At 49.5% G+C, this 22,456-nt stretch overlaps 2 protein-coding genes across 4 annotated transcripts; both read left to right on the top strand.

Annotated features, from left to right (window-relative positions):
• The first annotated feature begins 35 nt into the window (after positions 1-35).
• Positions 36-2,229, top strand: SMIM7 (small integral membrane protein 7). The gene is made up of 5 exons (XM_061355878.1): positions 36-153; positions 237-278; positions 371-423; positions 1,032-1,122; positions 1,563-2,229. Exons 1-5 carry the CDS (start codon positions 128-130, stop codon positions 1,576-1,578), a joined length of 228 nt encoding a protein of 75 aa, XP_061211862.1. The 5' UTR covers positions 36-127; the 3' UTR covers positions 1,579-2,229.
• Positions 2,230-3,013: 784 nt separating this feature from the next.
• Positions 3,014-22,211, top strand: MED26 (mediator complex subunit 26). Of its 3 annotated transcripts, none has more exons than XM_061355884.1 (3): positions 3,014-3,143; positions 18,301-18,375; positions 19,695-22,211. In XM_061355884.1, the coding sequence occupies exons 1-3, from the start codon at positions 3,069-3,071 to the stop codon at positions 21,387-21,389; spliced, it is 1,845 nt and encodes a 614-aa protein (XP_061211868.1). In that variant the 5' UTR covers positions 3,014-3,068; the 3' UTR covers positions 21,390-22,211. The 3 variants fall into 3 exon arrangements, with proteins under 3 accessions (XP_061211868.1, XP_061211869.1, XP_061211870.1); XM_061355885.1 differs by lacking the exon at positions 3,014-3,143 and adding an exon at positions 7,051-8,139; XM_061355886.1 differs by lacking the exon at positions 3,014-3,143 and adding an exon at positions 18,178-18,196.
• Positions 22,212-22,456: the final 245 nt, after the last annotated feature.

Raw genomic sequence — 22,456 nt, 5'->3', positions numbered from 1 at the left:
CAGGCGCCGCTCGCTTCCCCGCCGCCACCGGCGGCCGGTGTCCGGACGCGGAGCCTCCGCCCCGGTGCCACCCCTCCACCGAGCGGCAGCGCCCGCCCCTTCCGCTTCCGCCGCCAGAGCTGCCGCCATGATCGGGGACCTGCTGCTCTGCGGGTACCGGGCGCGGGGGGGCCGGGCGCGGCCGGGCTGGGCCCGGTTGGGCCGCGCCTGACGCTCGGTCTCTGTCTCTCCCTTAGGACGCTGCTGGTGAACGCCGGGGCCGTGCTCAACTTCAGGCTGTGAGCGGGGAGGGAGGGAACACGGCAGGGAGGTGGCGGTACGGAGGGGGGGGGCTGTCACCCTGCCTCACACCGGCCCTTGCTCTCTGCAGGAGGAAGAGGGACACGGAGGGCTTCGGCGAGGAGGCGAGGGAGCCCACGACCGGTAACGGAGGGGATGCAGGCGAGGGGCCTGGGTGTGTCGTGTCCCCCCCCGCTCAGCCTCCCTCGCCAGCGCTGGCTGCGTACAGGAGCGGGCGTTTCCCGAAGGGAATCCATGATCCCAACGTTTTCGAGGCGCTAAAGGCCAAGTTTAACCTCGTTTTCCTCGGATGTGAATTCCTCTGGGCCTGGAGTGCCCGGTTTGTTAAACAGCAGCCGACATTTTTCCTTGGCAATGCTTCCATACAAACGTGTTGATCCCAGCTTGGGGACTGGAGAGGAAATACACAAGTTGCACATTTCTGTTTGCATTTTTGTGCCACGCAGGCAGCCCCATTTTGGGGGTTTGGTGTCAGAAGCCACAGGAGGGCTGTAAACTCCAGCAAAGAGCTAGCATCCCTTTGTAGTGTAACCCCCTTTTATCACTGAGTGTTCCTTTTGCCACATGCCCTTACAGGGATGCACTGAACAGAGCACAGATCAGCAATACAAAGCTTCCAGCTTCCAGGTCTTTGTTTGCCTGACCTTATGCTGGGATTGCTGATGCTTTTCAGGTGGTGGTGAACACGGGACCTGGCAGTGTCTCAGGTATTTGTCACTCTTCATTTTTAGGTGACAACATCAGGGAGTTCCTGCTGAGTCTCAGGTATTTTCGAATCTTCATTGCCCTCTGGAATATCTTCATGATGTTCTGTATGATTGTGTAAGTAATGCCACGCAGCATCGTGCCATTCGTTTGGAGGAAGTCCTATGTGCTGGGATTTCTCTTGCATGTAGATGTCTGTTTGGATCTCTTTCTCTGCCACTCTATTGTTCCATAATTCCTTTTTATTTCATTTATTTCACTCATTAAAGAGGTGGTGGTTGACCGCACAGCTTTCTGCTAGTGCATGAAAACCTCTGCAGCATGGGAGTCATTTAGCCTTAGATACAGTGCTCCTTGTTGGGGGTTGCTTAGATAAAACACCATTTAGGTCAGTGTTTTGGGAAGGCTTTCATCGGGGGGGGGGGGGGAGAGGAGGTGAACCCACCAAGTAATAGCATGGAATCAGCCTTGAGAAGAGTCTCTCAACAGGTTTTAGTCCCAATAGTTCAGTTGTAGCTGGTTCTCATCTCCTCTTTCCTTTCTGGCCCTTCCGCTAGGTTATTTGGATCTTGAAGACCATCCACAAACCCATCTGTTGACTTGGAAGAGACTTTTGGCTGGGAACCACTTTTCTCTGGAGTACAAGATGATGCTTTCCACACACAGCCCTGGCCCGCGGCCTGGCCATCGGTGCGAGCTCCTGACGCGCTCCCCCTCTCCAGCCCCTCCTGTAACACAGTGTGTGCCCTCTGCTTCTGGCTGGGGACTGAGCCTTGAGGACCCTGAGCCAAACCCTTTGCAATTGTTTCAACTTCACTGAAATTGAGAGCTCGGAGTCGTTTTGCTCAGCTTAGAGCAGGCAGGGGGAGAACTGGAGGGTCCTGAAACCCTGCGGGCTCAGTGGATGTCTCTCCTAATGTCACCCTTGTCCGTATCGCTTGCAAGCCACGCTTCTCAAGCCTCATAAGGTTGAGCAAGGTGTTGGTGTCACTTCTCGCTGTTCCAGTTCGGTTTGTTGGAGAAATAGAAGAGGCTGATTGAAAACAACTTCTGGTTTGGGGTTTTTTCCAACAAAATACTTTTTAAATTAAAATTTCAAAGTGAAGATTTTTCTAAGCAATATGTAAGGGATAAATAGCAAAATAATTCTGTAAGCCAATGTGAAGGCATCAATTTTGGAAGTATCTTGGATTTGGTTGAATAAAGTTGCTCTGTTTAAGGGTATTTATGTACTTGATGCCATGTTCATTGTGTTACAGGAGACATCTATTTTGTATTGGTGGTTTTGGGGAAATTAACTCGCCTCCTCATCCTGCCTGGACTTTAGGGTTGGTTTTATTTAACTTAACAGTACCAGCGCCTCAGCACCCTCACAGGGAAGAGCTTCTGCCTCAGAGCTCAGCTCGGTCTCCCCTCTGGCAGGTTCAAGCCATTCCCCTGGCCTGTCCCTGCAGGCCCCTCACGACCCATCCGTTCGGGCCGGGGTCGCTGTTGCCGCGGTTCCAAGCCCAGACCCCGCACACTCGGAAGCACGGCGCTGCCTTCCCGCGCACCGCTGCTCCCATGGGCCGAGAGGGGCCCGCGGAGCCGCTGACGGGCGGGGAGCTCCGGGCATGGGCAGCGGGCACCGGCGCCCGTCCTCTCCCCACAGCGCGGCCACCGCCGCCATTGCCCGCGGCGCACAGTGCGCAGGCGCTGCCCGCAGAAGCCGCACGGCGCAGGCGTGGTCCGTGCCCGCCGGTGCGTGCGGCGGGGCGTCAGGGGCGCGCCGTGCGTTACGGCGTCGGGCGTATCCCAGGGTGCCCTGCGCGGGGCTGGCTCCTGCCCACAGTTGAGTTCGGCCCCGAGCGGAGCAGTCGGGCCCGGACCGGTCGCTCCCTCGCGGCCTCTCTCCGCGCGCCCGCGCCCCGCGCCGCCGCCTCCCCCCCGCCTCGCGGGGAGCGAACATGCGACTCCGGCTCCCGGAGGAGGCCGCCGCCGGCGAGTGAGGAGCCGCCGCCCCGGCCCGGCCTGGCCCCGCCGCCCGCCCGCCCCGGCCGCAGCCGCCCCGCTTCGCCCAGGCAATGACAGCGGCTCCGGCCCCCTCCCCGCAGCAGATCAGGGACCGGCTGCTGCAGGCCATCGACCCGCAGAGCAACGTGAGTACAGACCGCGGGCCCCGGGACTCCCAGACTGGTAGCGCGGGGACGCCGCCGCCGTCCCCCTCCCCCTCTCCACCCGCAGCCCGGGGCTCCCTCCCCGCCGCCCCCCGTCGCTGTACGAGGCCGCCGGAGCCGCACGGCCGCAGTCACCGCTTCGCCTCCCGCCGGGACCGCGGCCGGCGCTTCCCCGGGCACCGGAAGCCTCCGCTGCGGGCGGTAGCGGGGAGCTCCCCGGTGCCCAGCCCGCAGGGGTCCCGCTGCCAGGGGCACCTCGCTGCCCGCACCCGCCCGATCAGGGCACTGCAGGGCTGCCCCTGCGGTGGCACCGGAGGCCGCTTCCCTACGCCCCGGGAGCCGCGTCCGCCCGCCGCCGCGCCGCCTCCCGCCACCCCCGGGGCCCGGCCGGCGTTGCCCGGCCATGCGGCGTGCGGCCCGGCGGCCTCCCGACGCCAGGCCGCGGCTCGGGCGCGGCCTGCAGGGGGCTCTGGGCCGGGCTCCTCCGCGGCTCGCCGGGACCTTCCGGGGCTCCCACCTGTTCCGCGGCGGGGCCTTGGGGAGCCCCGGGGCCTCCGGGAGGGCTTCAGCGGTGGCTTCGGGGCTCTGGAGCTGTTCCAGCACCGAGCAGCCTCGGTCTTCGCTTTTATCCTTCCCTGCAGCACGGTAAGGAGCTTATCTGCTCCTCCTGGGATGCAGTGTGAGCGCAGAAGTCGGCATCTGTTCTACCTGTAAGTGGCCTTGACGTCTAAGGGGCTGTTATCCAACCGTTATTGCTCCTTGTAAGGGTGTTTTTGGCACATTCAGGCAGTTCTCCACTTAGAGTGTTTATTACTGTGAGAGCACTGCGGAGCCTGCGGTCTGTCCTACCTCAGGAGTCACCCCAGCAGGATGCAAAGCTGGGTTTGTCTGGGCTATCTGCATTTGTGGGGGCAGCTGCGGGTGAACGTGCACATGTACCTGTGTGTGTGGTTATTGTGTGTTATTCCAGGAGGCTGGGGATGTGAAATGGTGGCTTTGTCCTGCTCAAGTCATACCGACTTCTGCCTGAAAAGCGGGGGGGTTCGTTTGCTCTCAGTTCTCTTTTGGCAGCTGCAGATCTTTCACTGTGCCTTAGACCAAGTGTCTGCCTGTTTAATAAAACTCAGGCAGCTCTATGAGGCTTTTGCAGTTCAAAACCGCCATTGGCAGTGGTTACCCCAGCTGTGGTGGTACTCGCTGAAACGCTGTGGCTGTGCGGCATTAAGCAGCCAGGAGAAGCAGGTTTTGTGATGGGTGCTTTTCCCCACAAGTTCATGCTGTGTTACTCTGTGGAGGTGCTTGCACCGTGGTTGTGATGAGAAGGATCAGAAGTAACAAGGCAGCTGCCTGCAAGGGGAGGTTGGAGCATCAGCCAGCAGCTCTGCTGAGCTTCCCAGTAGGTCACTAGCCCCATAAGCTTAGGAGTAATGTATGTTCAATTCTAATTCTGCATACTTGATACTTATCCAGGGCAATAATTGGTGGCAGAAAAATCAGTCCATTGTTTAGCAGTGCCTGGAGGCAGGGGGCTGTCTTCCATTTTAACCTTTTCTTCGAGGGAGAGCAGAGGTGGTGGTGTGAAAGTTCATGGTGCAGGCCTGGGCCTTGGGCGTTTTCCTCCAGAGCACACAGTAAACCTTCAAACCGTTGCAGTCTTCTGAAAGGGATTAAAAGGTCCATTTTGAACATGCTGAAAAGCAGAGTTGGAACTCGGTCACTCTTGGGCAGCAGCATAAATGGGTAAGAAACTGTTCTGATATTTCCCTGCAGGGAGAAGTCATTGCAGCCATGAGCTGCTGCGCTTGTGGGTACCCAGGGAAAACTGGCTACGTTCTTCTGGCTTTTAGAATCTTCTCCTAAAAGAAGTGGTTGTATTCAAACTTAGTCTTTATCATTGTGGTTGCCTGCCAGCCAGTTCCATGGGGCTGAGGAGATGGCTCTTTATAGTGCTTTGCTGTGGGGTCTGTGTTGAGTTGAACTGGGCTAAATCACTTCTTTCCCCAAGTTCTAGGGCCCTGCTTGCTTGGAGAAATCCCATTCTGTGATTGTTCATCCTTATCAGCTCCATGGAGCCATGCTGACTCAGGAGCAATGGTTTCATTGTACACACACATTTAGGACTGAGACCTCTTTGAGTAATTGCTGCAGAAGATATTTATGAGTTGGTTTCCCACCCTTAGTGCAGCATTTGCATGGGTAACCTCTATTGCAAAGGAGACCTGTAAGAAATAAGCTATTTTTGAACAAATTACATCATCTTGGAAGCCACTCGGGATGTCTGGTGTTATGTCTTCATTTATTCAGCCTTTTCCCCTTGAAAAACCATTGGGACAAGCTACTTCTGCTCTGTGACTTAAACACTGAATATCAACATTGGCTTCCTTCCATTGCTCGTGGGTTAGTACTGAGCCAAGTGGGAGTTTAGTGGTGGCACCACTGCGATGGGTGATGCGGTTTTCCAGCAGGAGAATCCTTCTGGAAGAACCATGTAGAAACAGTAACTGGAGAAGAGTGTCCAGGACCTGACTGTAGCAGTTGGTGGGTTGATCTGAGCAGATATTCCTTGGTTCTGATAGAAGCAGCACTTCTGTCAGAGTCGGTGTGCTGAGAAACCCCCCCTTCCACTGAGCAGAACAACACCTTTGCCTTATTAAGTTGTGCTCTTTAGGGAATTGATTACCTGATGTCTGGACTAATGAGATCCCTGTTTTGGCTCTGTGGGAAAACCTGTTGTTTCCTACTGGCTGTTGGAATTGTGCTTGCAATTAAATGGGTCCTCACCCTGAAGATGTAGCAGTCTTTTCCCCAGTTTGAAGATGAGACAATGATTTACTGCTTTGCCATTAACAGCTCTCTGCGATGCAAACCCAGCTTTGGTTAGAGTAACAACGCATGGTATGCTCCCCGTGTGGCTGGGGCAGGTTGTGAATCAGGCTGCCATTCACACGGTATCTCGCTTGGTTTTGCTGCCCAGGCCTTCAGGAGAGGTCTGAGGGACACATTGTTAATAAGAAATCAGTCCTTAGGGTTGTAACTGGACAATCTTTAAGGTCCCTTCCACCCCAGACCATTCTGTGGTTCTATGTAGTGCATTGGCCTGGAGTGAGCTTCCAGTTGGTCCATGGTCTGCCTAGTTGAAGGTGCTTCCAAGGCTGTTTTCTGTCTTGATTGCTTTACCAACACCTAGAAACAAAAGCCTCCATCATCACGGATAAATGCACCTCCTAGAAGTGAGTTTGCTTCAGGAGGGTGCTGGTGATTTCTTGGATGCAGGGAAGTATTATGTGTGGGCGAAAGACTAGGAACGGCTTTTGCTTTAGCTTTATCCTTTTCTGTGTGGCCTTAATAAGCTTACTGGTTTTGGGGAAGCTGCAGTGTGCAGAGAGGCTGGAACCTGGTTGATCTCTCACTGATTGTGTTCATTTCCTTAACGTAGCTTGTCTTGTTTCAAGTACTGTTGTAGTTTGTGCATCAGGGCAGTGGATTGTGCTTCAGATGTGGAGGGCAATGTAACGGGGGGTTGTGGCATTCCCTAATGTGTAGGGTCTGAAGCATCGTTACTGTGGCAGTTTGGGGTTCTGGATAAGGGGTTAGGTCTGATGTAGTCAGTCTCATTGTATTCCATCTCTTCAGCATTTCAGATACCCTTACCTGAGGAGGGCTGCTTCACAGAGACAGACACTGAGTTTAACCGGTCTGGCTGTCAGGTTCAGTGCCTGTCTAGGCCTGGTCAGTTTGGGGTTGGTGGTAACACAGCCAACTACTACTTGAGAGCTTCTCTTCTCTTGTTTCAGACCTCATTTGCACAGTGCCCTCTCATTTGCAGTAAGCAGACCATGAGAAAGTGTGAGGCTGCCGGGACCAAATCAGAGCAAACAGAGGTAGCAGGAGTTTGCATCGAGGGGTCAAAGCAAGGGGAATGCCAAACTGCCTTTCTATTGTTAATTCCTTGAAACTGCCCAGGTTGCAGTGGTGATGGCAGTAGTCATTTGCTCCGGAGCTGTAATTTGAGTGTTTGTTTCAGCAGCAGTGACAATTTAAATAACACCCACTTCTGATTCCTGCTCCACACCCATTTTATGTGTGCGCTGCAGCTGTTTGCAGGATCAGGTGGTGAACTGAACTGGGGAATTGATCAGAGTTTAGGAAGGAAAAGGCAGTATGTGTCATTTAATGTAGCTCAATTACCTGATAAACCTTCGGTGATGCAGTAATGGAGGGCCTTGGCCTGTGTTCCTGGGACAAATGCTGGGAAAGTTCTTCATGGGTAGCTCCGGAGTAGTAACTCATGAATGAGCTTTGCAAGTGAAGAGTGAACCACCTCACGCGCTGCGGCTGATGCTCCACATCATCACAAATGGAACTGATTTGGCTCCAGCCACTGTTTGAGAGGTCCAGACCTAGGAGAGAAACTCCAATTTGGCCTTTTGGGTTTTGTGCAGGGGTTGAGGGTGAGCCTGACCCTAACCTGTTGGTTGTTGCCTCTTGAGGGTTTTTGGTACAGCAAACCACGCAACAGCGCTGTCATTCTGGTGCCTTTGGCTGCTCATCTAAGTGGTGTCAGAGCAGCTTTTTCTCCCAGTATCCTGTGTGGGAAATCCCTTCCCAGTTGCTTCCAGGAGCAGCTGCAGTTGACAAGTCACCTTTTTTCAGCAGCCATGGAAGCATCAGGATAGGGACAGAGGAATTGATTCTGCCTGCTGTGGAAATAGAATGTTAAGTAAGAAGCACTTCTTTTAAGGCATAGGTACTCCAATATGTTAGATTTGGACTTAAAATGAATGTCAGTGTGGTTTTTATACATTAAACCCCCCATGTCTGTTTTGGCTGATAAGGCCGGGCTCCTATCTCAGCTCACCCATTTTGTGCCTGGTGATAACTTCAAATAAGCTATCTTGGGTAGTAAATACAGTGTAAATAAGGTAATGCTGTGGCCCCACTTATACATTTGGTCTTTAAAGAAGTATTTAAGGTAAAGGTAAGCCCATCACGGTCAGGTTAATGTAAATGTAGGTTGGCTTCTGTTTTACTGAGCAAAGCTACAAAGGGTTCTCTAACGTAGCAGTTGGGGAGGAGAGGAATCCTACGTCCAAGTGTGCCTGTAGTACTCAGCAGCACGCTCAGCTGGGTGTATTTTGAAACTCTGTGCTGTGAAGATGACTGCAGAGGTGGAAGCCTTGTCTAAGAGTGACAGCCAGCACTTGAGGAGCTGCTTTCTCGCACGCTGTTTTCGTGTAGCATCGGCTTGCAGAGTACCACGATTATCCTGCAGGTCTGAATGGATTTATTTCTGTAAGGAGCACAGAACGGAAGGTAAAGGAGTGTGTTTCTTCCCAGGGTAGTGCTGCACTCTCATAACTTGTTTGAGAACAAGCTTTCAGCCCATCTACATCCGTGAGGAGCTTCTGTGACTGGAGCTGTCACTTACGTGGAGTGTTTTGTGCTGGCAGCGTGGTCAGTAGGAGCACTCCGTGTGCTGTGTAAGGTAATTGCATGAGGAGGAATCGTTATGTCTGTAGGGATGTTGTCATCCTGAAAATTCCGGGAAAAACTGGGTCTCAATATTATAGTTTATCTTAGGAGAAACTGCAGTTGATTCTGGAATAGAGGTGAGCACAGCGAGATGGAAGAGAAGACGCAAGAGGTGATGTTGCAGATCTGTATGTAGAAGTGGGGTGCCTGCAGCCTGTGTGCTCGAGGGATGCACAGACCACTGAAGAACCCGACTGCATCATGAAAACTTGGTCTCTGTTATCACGTAGTAAGAGTTTCACTCTATCAAAATAGGAGCTCTTGGGTTTTGACTTTGTATAGTATTTTCTTCACTAGACCGGGCTGAAGTGTCACTGGGGCTTTCTTCAGTGCAAATCATGAAGTGTTTTGCTGCTAAGTCAGAGATAACTAAAGCCAGGTTGCAGCTTTCCCCAGTGTCCCCTGTTTAAATGTAAATAAAATGCTAATGGAGTACTGGGTTCTTTTGTCCTGTCAGGATCACGTCGGGCCTTTGGAGTGAAGCTGCTCCTAAAGTAAAGTAGCCCTCCGATTTGTAAGCCTGGAGTTGGAAGGTGCCGGGCTTACTGTCCTCTGCGGGAAGAGTTCTTCTTTGTTCCTAGTCAAAGGTAGCAAAGGTGTTTTGTTTCTGAATAGCTGCTAATGATTGTGCCACTGAGCAGAATGGCCCAGCATTCCCGACTGATCGTCCCAGGGAGGTCATTGCTTTGCACGGGTTGGATTCTGCTGAGGACCTGCAGAGGATGGAGGGATTTGAAAGCCAGCGACTGGCCCCAGGACTTTATCTCCCATTTGGTGAGCAGTAGTTCTAGGAGATGGGTAAAGTGATTTAACTTTGATATATCCATAACACATCTCTGTGGTAGGTGCTGATGGAAACTGTGTTGGAAACTGCTGCTGGAAGGATGCAGCGGCTTCTCTCCAAAGTTGGCATGTGAAACTTCCCCCCTTTGGAAGACTCTTTCTCAGCTTTTGGCAGCAAGGGTGCCATGCTGAAATGCTCAGGAGCAGCCATGCAAGCATGCATTGCACTTCAGTGTGGTGAAGGAATAAATTCCCCCGTACAGGATATTAATCAGGCTCTTGCCTCAGTCTCCTTTAGCATTTTGGGGAAAAAATTGGCTGCTGCATTTAAAAGTCACCAATTTATCACCAATACAGTGAGTGATGGCTTTATATTTTAAGAGGAAAGTGAAAACTCTTCATTGGGGTGATATTACCAGGGCTTTTCTGTATCGCATTCACCTATAAACTGCTCTGTCCTAACAGCTCTGGGTAAATGCTCCGTGATGGGTAACATAATGTTTAAGAACTTCAGTGAGCTCTTGACCCTTAGGGGCCATTCTCAGCAGGTCCTTCAATGGGTGTTGCATGATTTTCAATCCCCACTAGCTCTCTGGAGTGCATTAAGATCAAGCAGGTGATTGCAGAATGATTCTCTTCGGGTCATTCTCCTCGTTTGGTGTCTGACTTTGCTCTTACCATAACTCAGGTAGAAAAAGCAGTGAGAAGCAAAGAGCCGGGACTAGCCTGTCATGCATTAACTCCCAACGTTGGCTTTTCAGTTCCCCAAGGACCTGCAGTCCAAGTACAGGCTTCTGGCTGAGTGAGTGGATGTTTCCTTACCATAGAAAGCACCAAGATCATCATAAATCTGAAGGGCTGCATTTTAGGGCTGAATTTTCTATATATTCTGTATTCTGCCAGCATAGTCACCAGACTCTTGGTGAGGCAGGACCAGTTGTTCTCTGACTGTGATTGCACTTCAGTTCATGGCTTCTACTGCCAAGGTTCAGCTGGCCCAAGTTTCTGGAGAGATGTAAGAGGAGGAAAAACTGTTTCATGTGTCCAGCAAAACTGTGTCGTGGTTGGGTGTCCTGAGGACCAGGTAGTGTTTGGGGTTTTAGGGCTCCTGTGTTAGTAGCGTGTTCTATGGGTGTTATTTCTTGTGCTGAAATAATGTGCAGCAGTTGCTGCTCCCAGGGGTGGACACGTTGCAGCATCTCCTACTCTGCTTGTGCAGCTCAGCGTTTGGTGAGTCTGGGTCTGTCAGATGTGCTGTGTTGTGCCACTGAATGCTAACCCCACTTGTAGCTGGCAGCCTCATCAGTGTTTGTACAGAAGGCAATGGATGTATCAGGCTGGGGCAAACCTCGGTGTCTGTGGTCCTTTTGGCAGGCACCTGCTGGTTTAGGAACGTGCTGAGGTGTTGGGATGTAGAAGGGGTAGGCATGAGGTGGTTGAATGGTGGTAGAAGTGAGTGCAGAGCCCGAGCAGTGATGAGCCACCTGGGAAGGCTGGGGCAGCCTCGGTGGTCCCTCAGGGCGGTTGAGGCTGCCAGAGAGGCCTGGGGTTTGGAAGTGTTGGATTTTGCATGTCCTTTCTCATACAGACTCCTTCAGCCAATTCCCTGGGTGTATTTCTGAGAGGACAGGATTTAGAATTGCTATTTTGAGCCCAGTCTGGACTAGACTGTGTTCTGGTGCCTTCCCACTGCTTGCTTGGTACCTGTTCCCTGGGTGGCTGGAAGGGACTCCATGGAGCTACAAGGTCCATTGCCTGCACTGCAGTAGCATCACCTGCATAAAGCAACTCCTTCCAGACTTGTCTAATCTGTTCTTAAACCTCAGTAGTGACTATGGAAGCTATTTGACAGCTTATATGAGTTCACTGGTAGTGCTCTGTTTATTCCTCACATGTAATCAGTGTTTGCCTTCTTGCAGATTAGCCTAGTGAGTATGAGAAGGGTTGATCACCGTTTTCTGTATTATGACTAATAACACAGGAAGTCTTAGTTCAAGCTTTATGTGTCTCCTCCCTATTTTTTCTCAATACTGTGGGAATTGAGTACTTTAAACCTGTTCTTCCTAACCATGGTTTCAAACCCTCCCATCATGACTCCCCTCCGAGCTCTTTGTATGCGTTCTCTTGAACTGTGGCACCTTGAGATGATCATGTAATTCCAGCTGGATTTGCTTCTTATGCCATTCCTTAGCTATAATGTTGGGTGGAAAACAACACTAAAAATGCTACAGATACCATTGAGCCTGTATTCTGTCAGGCTTTGGGGCCTGCAGTACCCAACTCTCTTCTTCCTGTATTTGTCTTGAATTTGTGCCACACGCATCTTCCCAATTTAATAGTGTTTCACCTCAACTGCTGGGCTTTTCAAATCTGGATGATAAATTTGATCCCCAAAAAGGTTTTGCCCAACATTATGACGTGGTGGCATGGTTTGGGGGTGGCTTCTTTTGTGGGGGCTGGAAAATGAGAGGGGCCATGCTCCAGTGGGTCTTCCATGTCTCGTGTTTAACTGAGGGGTAGGCACCACAGGCACGGCTCTTATGGGGTTGTACAAAATGAGGAGCGAATGTTGAAGTTGACAGTGATTGCTCTCAGTAGTCACAAGAATGCTGTGAGTGTTGGCTAATAAATAGGGTGAAAAGTTGACTTTGTTCTATTTGCCATCAATACCTCTTCCTGTAGAGCAGGGAGGCTTTCCCCCGTGTGCCACTGCGTGCGCATCTTGCCTCCCTAATCTCTGTTCTGCTACCTCTTGTCTTCCAAAGACTCCACCAGTGGATACTGCTTTTGGTGGGTGGTTTCTCCTGCCTTGCCAAAGCCTGGTGTGTTTACCCTCTGTGCCAAGGGCTTAGACGTCTCCTTTGGAATGGAACGGACCATGCAGTGCTGATGGCACTTCCTGACTGCTGCGTATTTGTGTCTTGAGGCTGTTTGTAACTGCTGGGGTTAAAGCGTGTGCTCTGCTGGCAGGCCCCTCGTAATCTGTTGGCTGTCCTGGTGTCTCTGCACCTCACTGCTGTGCGTTACCTGCTGCCAGCGCTTAGTGGAGGCCTGAACTGTTGCCTCACTCAAGGGGAACGTTTCAGGTCTGCCCGATTCTTCGCAGTGCGGTGTTTTGCTCCGACCTCACTCTTGTTTGATGATCCTGGCTTTGTGAAGCACGTATGGGAAGGTATTTGGATGATGTTGTCTTGCTGTTAAATAAAGCCTAAGTATGGGTACAATATATGCAGATTGGTTTGACTCTTTAGATGTGGAAGCTTTCAATGCAGAGGTAGGGGGACGTGCTTGCTGTGCCTGGCCACTTTCTTGCCTGTTGGCAGGCAAGGAGTAGTTCTTCTGCCCGTTGTTTTGCAGCACAAATTCCTGATCAGTTTTCAAAGCATGGACTCCAGATGAATGTCACTGTCACAGAAGACACTCTCAGTGGATGGATGACTTTGAACCCAAATAATTGATTCCTTCATGTTTAAATATCTGATTTACTAAAGACTCTTAGATAACTCACCACTTTTAAGACCAGCTTTTGCATCCTGGTGAATATTTGCACTCCACTCAGGAAACTTGACTTTCAAAGCTTTTCAGTAATTCTGAACCAAAGTAGTGCATGGTCATCTTTTTGGCATGTCGTTTCTGTGAATAGCATCTCGTGTACCCTATCTTTAGACAACATCATGTCACATTGTGGGGAGGGGAAACTGTTAATAGATCAGTTGCAAGGGAACTGAACTAAATACCAGCAGGTTGTAACCTGAATTCTCACTCTGTTTAGTCTGTATCTCTGCAAAAATGACATTGTGATTTACTGTTCATGAGATGTATTGTTAGCGTCTGGTACCTGAAGCATCCTATGTGAAGTGCTAAATAAACACTGTGCTGCTGTATTTCCACTGCTGCATTTAAATAAAGCCTCCTATGAATAGCAACTTTTCTCCTCTTACTTCTTACTCCAGTTTTTGGATTATTATGCAATGAAGCATCTTTTATGCAAATGCGGTGCTGGGGGCAAGATGTGATGCTGTTCAGATACCCCTGCCTGGGGCAGGAATCGGTGCCTCCAGTGCAGGTCATCACTGCTTTGGAGAAGATAAATGTGAGTGGATGGCATTGCTCATCGTGCTGTTGCTCTGCCTCCTTCTGAATCAGCTCTGCCTTCCTGGCAGCTCCAGCAATACTGACCTTGAACCTGGGATTTTCCTGGGCTACCTGAGGATATGATTCTATGATCTGCATGGCCCATAGATATAGGACAGGTTTTATAACTACCTGATAAAATGCTGCTGTCCCTAAGAGCAGGGGAAGACAATAAAAAATGACACAAATGTGACCTTCTGTATGGACCATGCTGCATTCCTGATGCTGCCAACAGAAAACACCCAACTTGGCAGTTGAGGGTTGGATTTGTATGTGTAGAAAAGAGAGCTCTGGTCAGTGTTCCATGGTGGGTGCGCTTCTCTGCTTGCTTTGGTGCTACAGATGGGCAAAGGTTACAGAAGTACTTTGAAATTTGAATACTTTGAGTACTTTGAATATTGAGCATTTACTATAATGTGAGGAGGTTGAAGTGCGCTGCCAAGTCCATTCTCTCAAAGGCAGTGTCTTCTCACCTAGCTCTATGATCTGTTTCAAAATGCCTACAATGGAGTCAGCCTGATTATTCTAACCTGGGGTTTTGGGAGGACAATAGTGTTACACTTTAGACAAGTTTCTATGATTAGGCACTCTAGACATATTAGGCCAAGTTTAATCACTCTTTACAGGTACTAATGTGACCCATATGGATGATGATCGTGTGTCAACAGATGCCTTTTAGCACTGTTCTGTGAACTTGATGCAAGTGATTAAAAAGAGCTTTTCTAGCCAGATTTTCTGGCTGTATCAGCAGTTTCACTGCACTTCCCTTTGTAATTGGGCACCTAGTGCTCAGGTTTTCCAGTTACGAGGAAATTGATTCTCCTTCTCCAGGCCTGTTCAATGCTCAGCATCATCTGTGCTAACTCGGATCCGGTTTATCATCTGTCACAGTCCGGTCACGCATGTAGAGATCTTCAGAGACATCCCTATGAAACAGCAGAAAACCAGCCAAGAAACCAAATAGCTTTGTTCAGGTGACTGCACTTGAGTGTCTGTACCAGGTGTTTCTGAGGCAGCAGTGGGGTGGGATGCAGGTTGCCCTGTGCTGAGGCAGTCCTGAGGAAGAATGGGAGGTGTACCATTGAGCTTAGTACTTGGGCTGGTCTAGTAGCTGCGGATGAAGGAAGAGGATCAAAGCTCAACACATGAGTGTGCTAGTCCAGTGTAAACCCCATCCCAGCACGTGGAGCGGTGCTGCCAGCTCCTGGGGGTGCTGAGTTTGCTGCTGCTGTCAAATCAACCGGGAAGGAGGCAGGGAAGGGGGCCGTACCTTAAACCACCCCCAACACGCTTCTCCTTTAGACCTGCCGTGGAACACTTACCCTGAAGTCAGTTACTGAATTGGTCTTGATTTGTAAAAGCTAAAATAGGAGTAAAGCATCAGTTAAATAAAAAGGAAGCGAAGCCTCTTGATCTCTTCCAGTGTGTGCAGAAATCCCGTGCTTTTGTGTGAGGCTGTAGGAAAATCACACCGTGCTTTACTTGGAAGAGATCTCTCTCCCACAGCAGTAGCAAGCTGCAGAGTGTGGCTGAGTGACTTAAGGAGGCTTGCGTGGAGTAAATAAGATTTGTTTTCTGCGGCTGTCCTTAGGGCTGGCTGGTAGGATTACTGCACATGACTCAAAGCAGATCTCTCCAGTAAACTTCGAGTGACTTGGTCTGTGTGCCAGGCGGTGGCAATAGCACGGGGGAATTTGAAATACCACATGGATCATTCTTATCTCTGCAAGCTGCTAAACGTGAAGCCCTGGGGTTGCTTCATGGAGGTTCTTGTTTTGGGTGGGCAGAACTAGACCAAGGCAAATAGAACCTCAAGTGATGCACATGTCCCCGAGACCCTGACTTGTGCAATCACACTCTGAACCAGCTCCTTTAGCCCGCTCTGCTTTAGGTCACTTTGTCTGCTATGTAGCCAATAAGCATTTTAATAGCAAGTTGCTGTATAAATTACCACTTCTGGTGCTGCTCAGAGCAGGAGGATGTCCTGGCAGGCTTCGGAACTCCGGTCTCATGTCAGTTATGGGACGATATATTTGTTTTATTAAGCCAGTAACAGATGGTTTAAGGTAAAGACACTGGTGCACAATGCTCATGTGCTGCTGTTAACAAAATAGGTGTCTCCATGTGAACTAGGTGATACCTGAGGTGTTTTGGGAGGCCGCCTTGTTCTCATCATGGTGTTTAACTGCACCACAGGAAATCTCATAGGCTGTGTTAGTTTGAAATGGGCAAATATGATTTTTATTACACTCATAATACTGATATAATTGTATATATAATTGTATAAGTATATAATACTTACATAATTTTATCTATAATAGAACATTGTATTCTTGCCCTTTCTGGCAGTTTGGATGAAGCATACCAAGAAGACACCACCAAACTCTCGGGGCAGGGTAGAGAAGTTGTTGAACATGGTACTTTTTTAGAAGAACCCTGCTTCCCTGCAGGTCAAAGAGAGGGGAAAAGGAGAGGAACTGCTTGCAGCTGATGTTGAGCGTGAGCCTTGTAGTGAATGCTCCAGTGTGATGATGTGTTTTCAATTGGTTCCAATTGTGTGAAGAATCTGCAGTGGGTGGGTTGTGTTCTACCAGGAGCTGAGGGAAGAGCACAGATTCAGTGGTGTAAGGCTGCTTTCACTGCCTTTAATAGGCACCACGTGTCCCTCAAAGGAGGAATGAAGGAACAGTCTTACCAGCTGTGGTACAGCTCTGCTCCCTGGTAGGTGGTGGAGCAGCCGGGAGCATCCATGTACGTGTATTGGGGTGTATTGAACAAAGGCAAAGCTGCTGCTGGAAACTCCCCGAGCAGTTTCACCTTCCTGTAGGTGTGTGTACACGTGAGCCTGTCGCTTTCCCCATCTTGACCTTTTGAGAGACTTAATCCTGGTTTTGCCATCAGTTTGTCATGTAGATAATTTATATTTGGGGATTACCAGCAACTGCCAAAATAGTTGGACCAGTTATTGCTCTGTGCAATGCACAGAACCTTGGTAATTTGTAGTCTAAACCGTGTGTTGGGAAGGAGAGCCTCATACTGTGTAAGTCTGAAAGTGTTTGGGGACTCCCAGAATTGAGCTATTCTAGGTACTCTTGCTCTAGAATGGAAAATCCCCCATGGTGTTATCTGTTACTTCAGCTGTGGTGCCAAGTTGGTCTTTCTAGGCATATGAGGAAGGAACATGGAAGAAAGTATGTTAAGAAGTATTAAGGCGGAGTTTTACCAGGCCTGACTGAATGGTAGGGCTTGATTTTGTGCAGAGGCAATGTAGTTTGGTGAAGAAAGAACCATGAGAAATGAATTGATCTTTGTTCTGAAGCTGGCTTTACAACCTGTAGTTGTAAAGTACAGTCATTGTTGTAATGTACAGTCATTCAAAGCTCTATAGGCTTTAAACCTAAGCTTGAGTAAAGTTAATCTAGACATCAGGCCCGGTGTTTCATTGCTGACAGCTTTATCCAGGTCTCTCCAACATGAAGCAATCCTGTTCTGGTGGAAAGAAACCATTGTCCATGAACAAGGTTTCCTGCACAGAAGAGATTTCAGCTCCCGATTCTCCTGTATCTTGAAGAGGGGTAGAATTGACTTGGAAAAGCCGATTCTTACAAACTTGGCAGTCTTAAAATGAAGACTTTTGCTGTAGCTGGGAGGGCAGAGCTACGCGAGTACATTCCTGGTGAGACTTGAGGGTAAGTGGGCTCCCTGCAGAGGCTCTTGCTGAGAGGTGTTTCTCAGATTGCTTCGCATCCACTTGAGTCACAAACGCAGTTGAGCAATAGGTGAGGCTGTGATTCAGGTTTTCCTTTGCTTATCTTTTAAATCTGTCTGTAAAGGTGGATTAGAAATTGTCGGGTTTTCAATGCCCTTAACACCGGGGAATGGGAATGGGGCTGGATCTTGGTAGCCTGGGGCTTCTCCTAGAAACCACTGAAATCCCACCTGTGCTTAAGAGGTACAGATTGTGGCAACGGCTTTTGTGCGCCGCTTACCCGTGCATGCAGAGACGTGGCAGTGAAGCCCATCAGACAACCTGACACTTGTAACACCATGGGCGTCTCTGCAGTGGCTCCTCACCATCTTCCATATGGGGATGTGCTGGGTTTGGAGCGGCCCAGCCTGGTCCTGCAGGGTGGGGGGCTGAGGACACCTACTGGGCACAGCGTTTGCTTCCTCCGCTCTGGAATGTGGAGCACTTGGACCTGGGGTTTTGGGCTCGTGGTGGGTGGCTGCAGGAGGTGGCAGTGTTCTGAACAGCCTCCTAGGATGGTGACTCGGGTACATCCAGAGCAGTGCCTGAAGGGGTAAATGTGGGCCTTCCAATGCAACTCCTGTCCTGGACCACTTGGCAGTGATGCTTCCGGTTAGGCTGGAGGACAATTCATGAATCCCTTGGCTGGGGGTCTCACAGGAGTCTCAGCCTTTGCCAGCAAGTGACACTGGTTTCAGTGCCAGTGTTTCCTCTAGTTTTACATAAAAGTGTGTGTGTGTTACAGTTCCTGCAGTTCCCAACTAGGTCAGCAAAGTGTCCTTGTCCCTGTTCCTTGGACAATCAGCTCCCTAAAGCCAGACAGTGTGATAGCAATTTTGTGATTAATGCTTCCAGCAATTATGAAGTGGAAGGTCTTAAATTACATTTGATAACGAAGACCTGTGCATGAAAGATGAAGTGACTTTGTCTTCCTTGTTGCAGATCCATAACATGGTGGCAGTGCTGGAAGTGATCTCCAGCTTGGAGAAATACCCCATTACCAAAGAGGCACTTGAGGTATGTCACCCTCTGAACATGACTTGATTTTTGTGTGTATAAAAGGACTTTCTTTGCCTGTCTAATTTCCATACGAGCTTTCCTTGCAACAATAGATTGATTGCAAAGGATTCACAATTAAGATATTATTTTGTCCCTCTCGGGCTGTTTCTGACCTCTGAGCACAGACAGTGATTCTTTCTGGGTTGGGATCAGTATTCTGTGCAGCACAGTTCCTGTTTGTGTAGGGCACTACATTAACCATCACTTGCTTCTGATGAATCCTGTTGCATTCAGCCCCATCACTGCTTGCTGAAGGAGCGCTGCCTTTTTCAATGCTTGACCAACCACCAAAGACTCTGAAATAGGAACAGAGTTACTCTGTGTCTACACAGTTCATCTGTGATTCACTCAAGCAGGTTTCGATGCCTGATGTAGCTGAGAAGAGGTAAAAGCTGGAGTCTCAGGTGGGATCGCTGCAGTCTCGCTGCCCACTCCCAGAAACGGCCCAAAGATGGGTTTATGGCTAAATTACAGTGGTTTCCCAGTCTTTCTACCACAATTCCTGTGTTAGAGGTTTTGAACTCCTGCTGAACGGTAGCTCCAGCTGTATCTCAACATACATACCACAGCGTGTTGCAGATTTCTCTCACAGCCCACTTCATGTTTCCCTTTGAGGTGCTTTCCTCAAGTAATCTGGCTTGCGGAACAGTTCTTTGTTTTCAAATGTGCTTTGGGAGCAATCAAACCTTTCCCTTCCTTCCGCTTCCGGAGCCACTTTGGGACGCCCCAGCAATGCGCGTTGAACTCACATTTCATACGTTTTCAAGACACTGGGGAGCGCAGGGAGAGCAGAGCTGGAGGAAGAAGGCAGGACCTGAGTCGTGCCCTGGCTGGGCAGGTTTGTGACACAGAGACTTTCATTGTCAATGCACTACTGTAACGGGTGAAGCTTCTGGAGTCTTTTTCTCTTGCCTCTTTCTGCAGATCTTACCTTTCATTGGGACCAGGCACACCTTCTCTGCCTCGGGTGCTGCATTTCCCCTCAGCACCTTTATTCTCACCATTCTTGCTGATCAGAGAATTCCTTACAGATGTTTTTCACAGCTCACGGCTCTGGTGCTTCAGCCAGGGCATAAAGACAGGATGGCTTGAAACCCACAGTGGGTTTCTCATTGTGCAGCAGAGCACTGGACCAACTGCACTAATCCTTTCCAAAAAGCTCAGTTCGACACATCAGTATTTAGTGGGTTTTAACTTGGTATTTCCAAGGCTAAACATGACAAAGCAGAAATGTGCCTTGAGGATGTTGTTGTAAAAGGCCTTCTCTTTCTTTGTAGGAAACAAGGCTTGGGAGGCTCATCAATGAGGTGAGGAAGAAGACATCCAATGAGGAGCTTGCCAAACGTGCCAAGAAGCTGCTGCGGAATTGGCAGAAGCTGATAGAACCTGTAACCCAGAGCGAAGCGGTGCCGCGGGGGCTGCCCAACCCGCCCGGCTCGGCAAACGGGGGCGCTCACAACTGCAAAGCAGAAGCGCAGCTTCCTGCCGTGGCTGGGTCGAAGCCCATCAGCGAATTGAAAAGCAGGAATGATATCCAGAAACTCAACTCTCCCAAACCTGAGAAGCTAGGGAATCGGAAAAGGAAAGGTGAACACAGGGACGGGCATCAGGGCCCTCCTCCCCCAAAAGTCTCCAAAGCTAGTCATGAAGTATTACAAAACTCTTCGCCCCCTCCAACCAATGGAATTGGGGGCAGTCCTGAGAATTTCCCTAGCCCTGTAGATGTAAACCTACATGCAGGGCCTGAAGGCAGTAGGACAGAACTCAGTGAAAACGATAAACACAATAAAATCCCAGTAAACGCTGTAAAACCTCACACCAGTTCTCCAGGACTTGTAAAACCTTCAAGCACTTCCTCGTTATTAAAGACTGCAGTGCTTCAGCAGCATGATAAATCAGAAGAAGCCACAGGACCGCACCAGCCCAAGAGTCCTCGCTGTTCCTCCTTTAGCCCTAGAAATGTCAGGCATGATGCTTTTGCTCGGCAGCATACGACGTACTCACCAAAGGATTCGATGCCCAGTCCGTCTCAAAGGTCTCAGTTCGTAGACACTGCACAGGTGCCATCGCCACCACCATCCTTGATGCAACCTTCAACACCTCCCTTGCCAGCGAAAAGACTGGAGTTCTCTCAGCAGGCGGTAGCTGAGGTGTCTCAGCACTGGCCGGAGCAGCAGGTACCTTCGGAAAGCCAGCACAGGCACCCAGCAGGGACCCTCCAACAGCACACAGCTCCCAGCTGCAAAGCCAGCTCCCACCCCGGGGAATCTCTCACGCCACACACAGGCTTTTCACAGGACACTTCCAAAATGGACAGCGATGATGCTGCTTCGGGTTCTGACAGCAAAAAGAAGAAAAGGTACCGACCCAGAGACTATACTGTCAACTTGGATGGGCACGTGACAGAAGGGGGTGTGAAACCGGTGAGGTTAAAAGAGAGAAAGCTCACTTTTGATCCCATGACAGGACAGATAAAACCTTTAACACAGAAAGATCCTTTGCAGGTAGAAATCCCCACGCTTACCGAGCAGCACAGGACAGACACGGAAAAGCAGGAGCAAAAACCCAACCTGCAAAGCCCATTTGAACAAACGAACTGGAAAGAGTTGTCCAGAAACGAAATCATTCAGTCATATTTAAACAGACAGAGTAGCTTGCTGTCTTCATCAGGAGTACAGACTCCAGGAGCTCACTACTTCATGTCTGAGTATTTAAAGCAGGAGGAAAGCACTAGAAAAGAGGCTAGAAAGACTCATGTTCTAGCTCCTAACAGCAAACCTACAGACTTGCCTGGGGTCACAAGGGAGGTCACAAGTGATGACCTCGACAGAATATGTGAACATCACTGGCCAGGCGTGAACGGTTGTTACGACACACAGGGTAACTGGTATGATTGGACACAGTGCATATCTTTAGATCCACACGGGGATGATGGTAGATTGAACATCCTGCCTTACGTCTGCCTAGACTGAGTTCCAGGTTTGCTAAACACAATGCTTGTTACATCTGCAGTTAGCAAAACCGGCAGGCGCGATGCCACTTCCACATGGAGAAAGCTCCTGTCCTGGACACCCAGGCCCAACGAGCAGAGGGTGGGAGGGAGCTGGCTCGCTCCAGCTCTGTCCTTTCAATTCTCCTTTTGTGAAATGCTGCTACCAGTTTACTAACAATTGCAAAGGAAGGCATACGAAGGTTGATCCATTGAGTTCCAAACTCTTTATAGCAAGCCAGCTATAAAAAAAGTGTTAGTCCCCGAGAAGGAAGAGGATTTCCAGCACTTTCTGAATGCCGGAATCTGATTACAGGCAGGTACAGAGAAAATTGTGGAAGTTACCTTAACAAAAATATGCATCTATTTATTTGACTTGATTTGGGGTTTTATTTGGCAGTGAGATATTGGAGAGACAATGTGCAAACCCTGTAGTTTTATTTGTCACATCTCTGAACATGATTGCGTTTGGGGGGGGGGTGTTTGGTTTTTCCGAGTCATGTGGTACGGAGATTGGGTTTTAAACAGCCGGTGTTGCACTGCAGGCTGGGAGCCCAGCTTCAGCTCAACATTCCATAGGCATCCACATATTTTAGTCTGGTTTCAGTTTAAATCCAGTCTCTGAGAAATGCTGCAAAAAAAAAAAACAAACAACAACCTAGATGTTGAATGATATTTTTGATCCCACCACCTCCAGCCAAATATTTTTCCTCCTTTTCCCTTCCTGCAAACTTCCAGGAAAAAGAAAAAAAAACCCACAAAAAAAAAGCAAAAAAAAAAAAAAATTAAAAAAAATTAACAAAAATCACCTTTTCTAGAACCTAAATGTAATGAGGGTGCTACAAGTTTGTAACTGTACTGTGAGAGGGAAAAAGGAAGCCTGTTTGTATGCTGGAAATATACTTGTTACCATTCCTTTAGATATTGTTTGCCTTATGGATATCCATCATAAACGCAATTTGCAAAAACAAAGAGCCTTAGTGAATGTACAGTAACCAGACTTCTGTGTTCCTGGGATGCAGAAGGGAGCAACTTTGCTATTTGGTCCTT

Source organism: Neopsephotus bourkii, unplaced genomic scaffold, assembly GCF_033783945.1.
Source record: "Neopsephotus bourkii isolate Nb327-2 ecotype Australia unplaced genomic scaffold, CSIRO-AGI_Nbou_v1 NB_838, whole genome shotgun sequence".
Classification (NCBI taxonomy): Eukaryota; Metazoa; Chordata; class Aves; order Psittaciformes; family Psittacidae; genus Neopsephotus; species Neopsephotus bourkii.
Note: the sequence above shows the minus strand (reverse complement) of the source record. Positions and strands in the feature narration are given on the sequence as shown.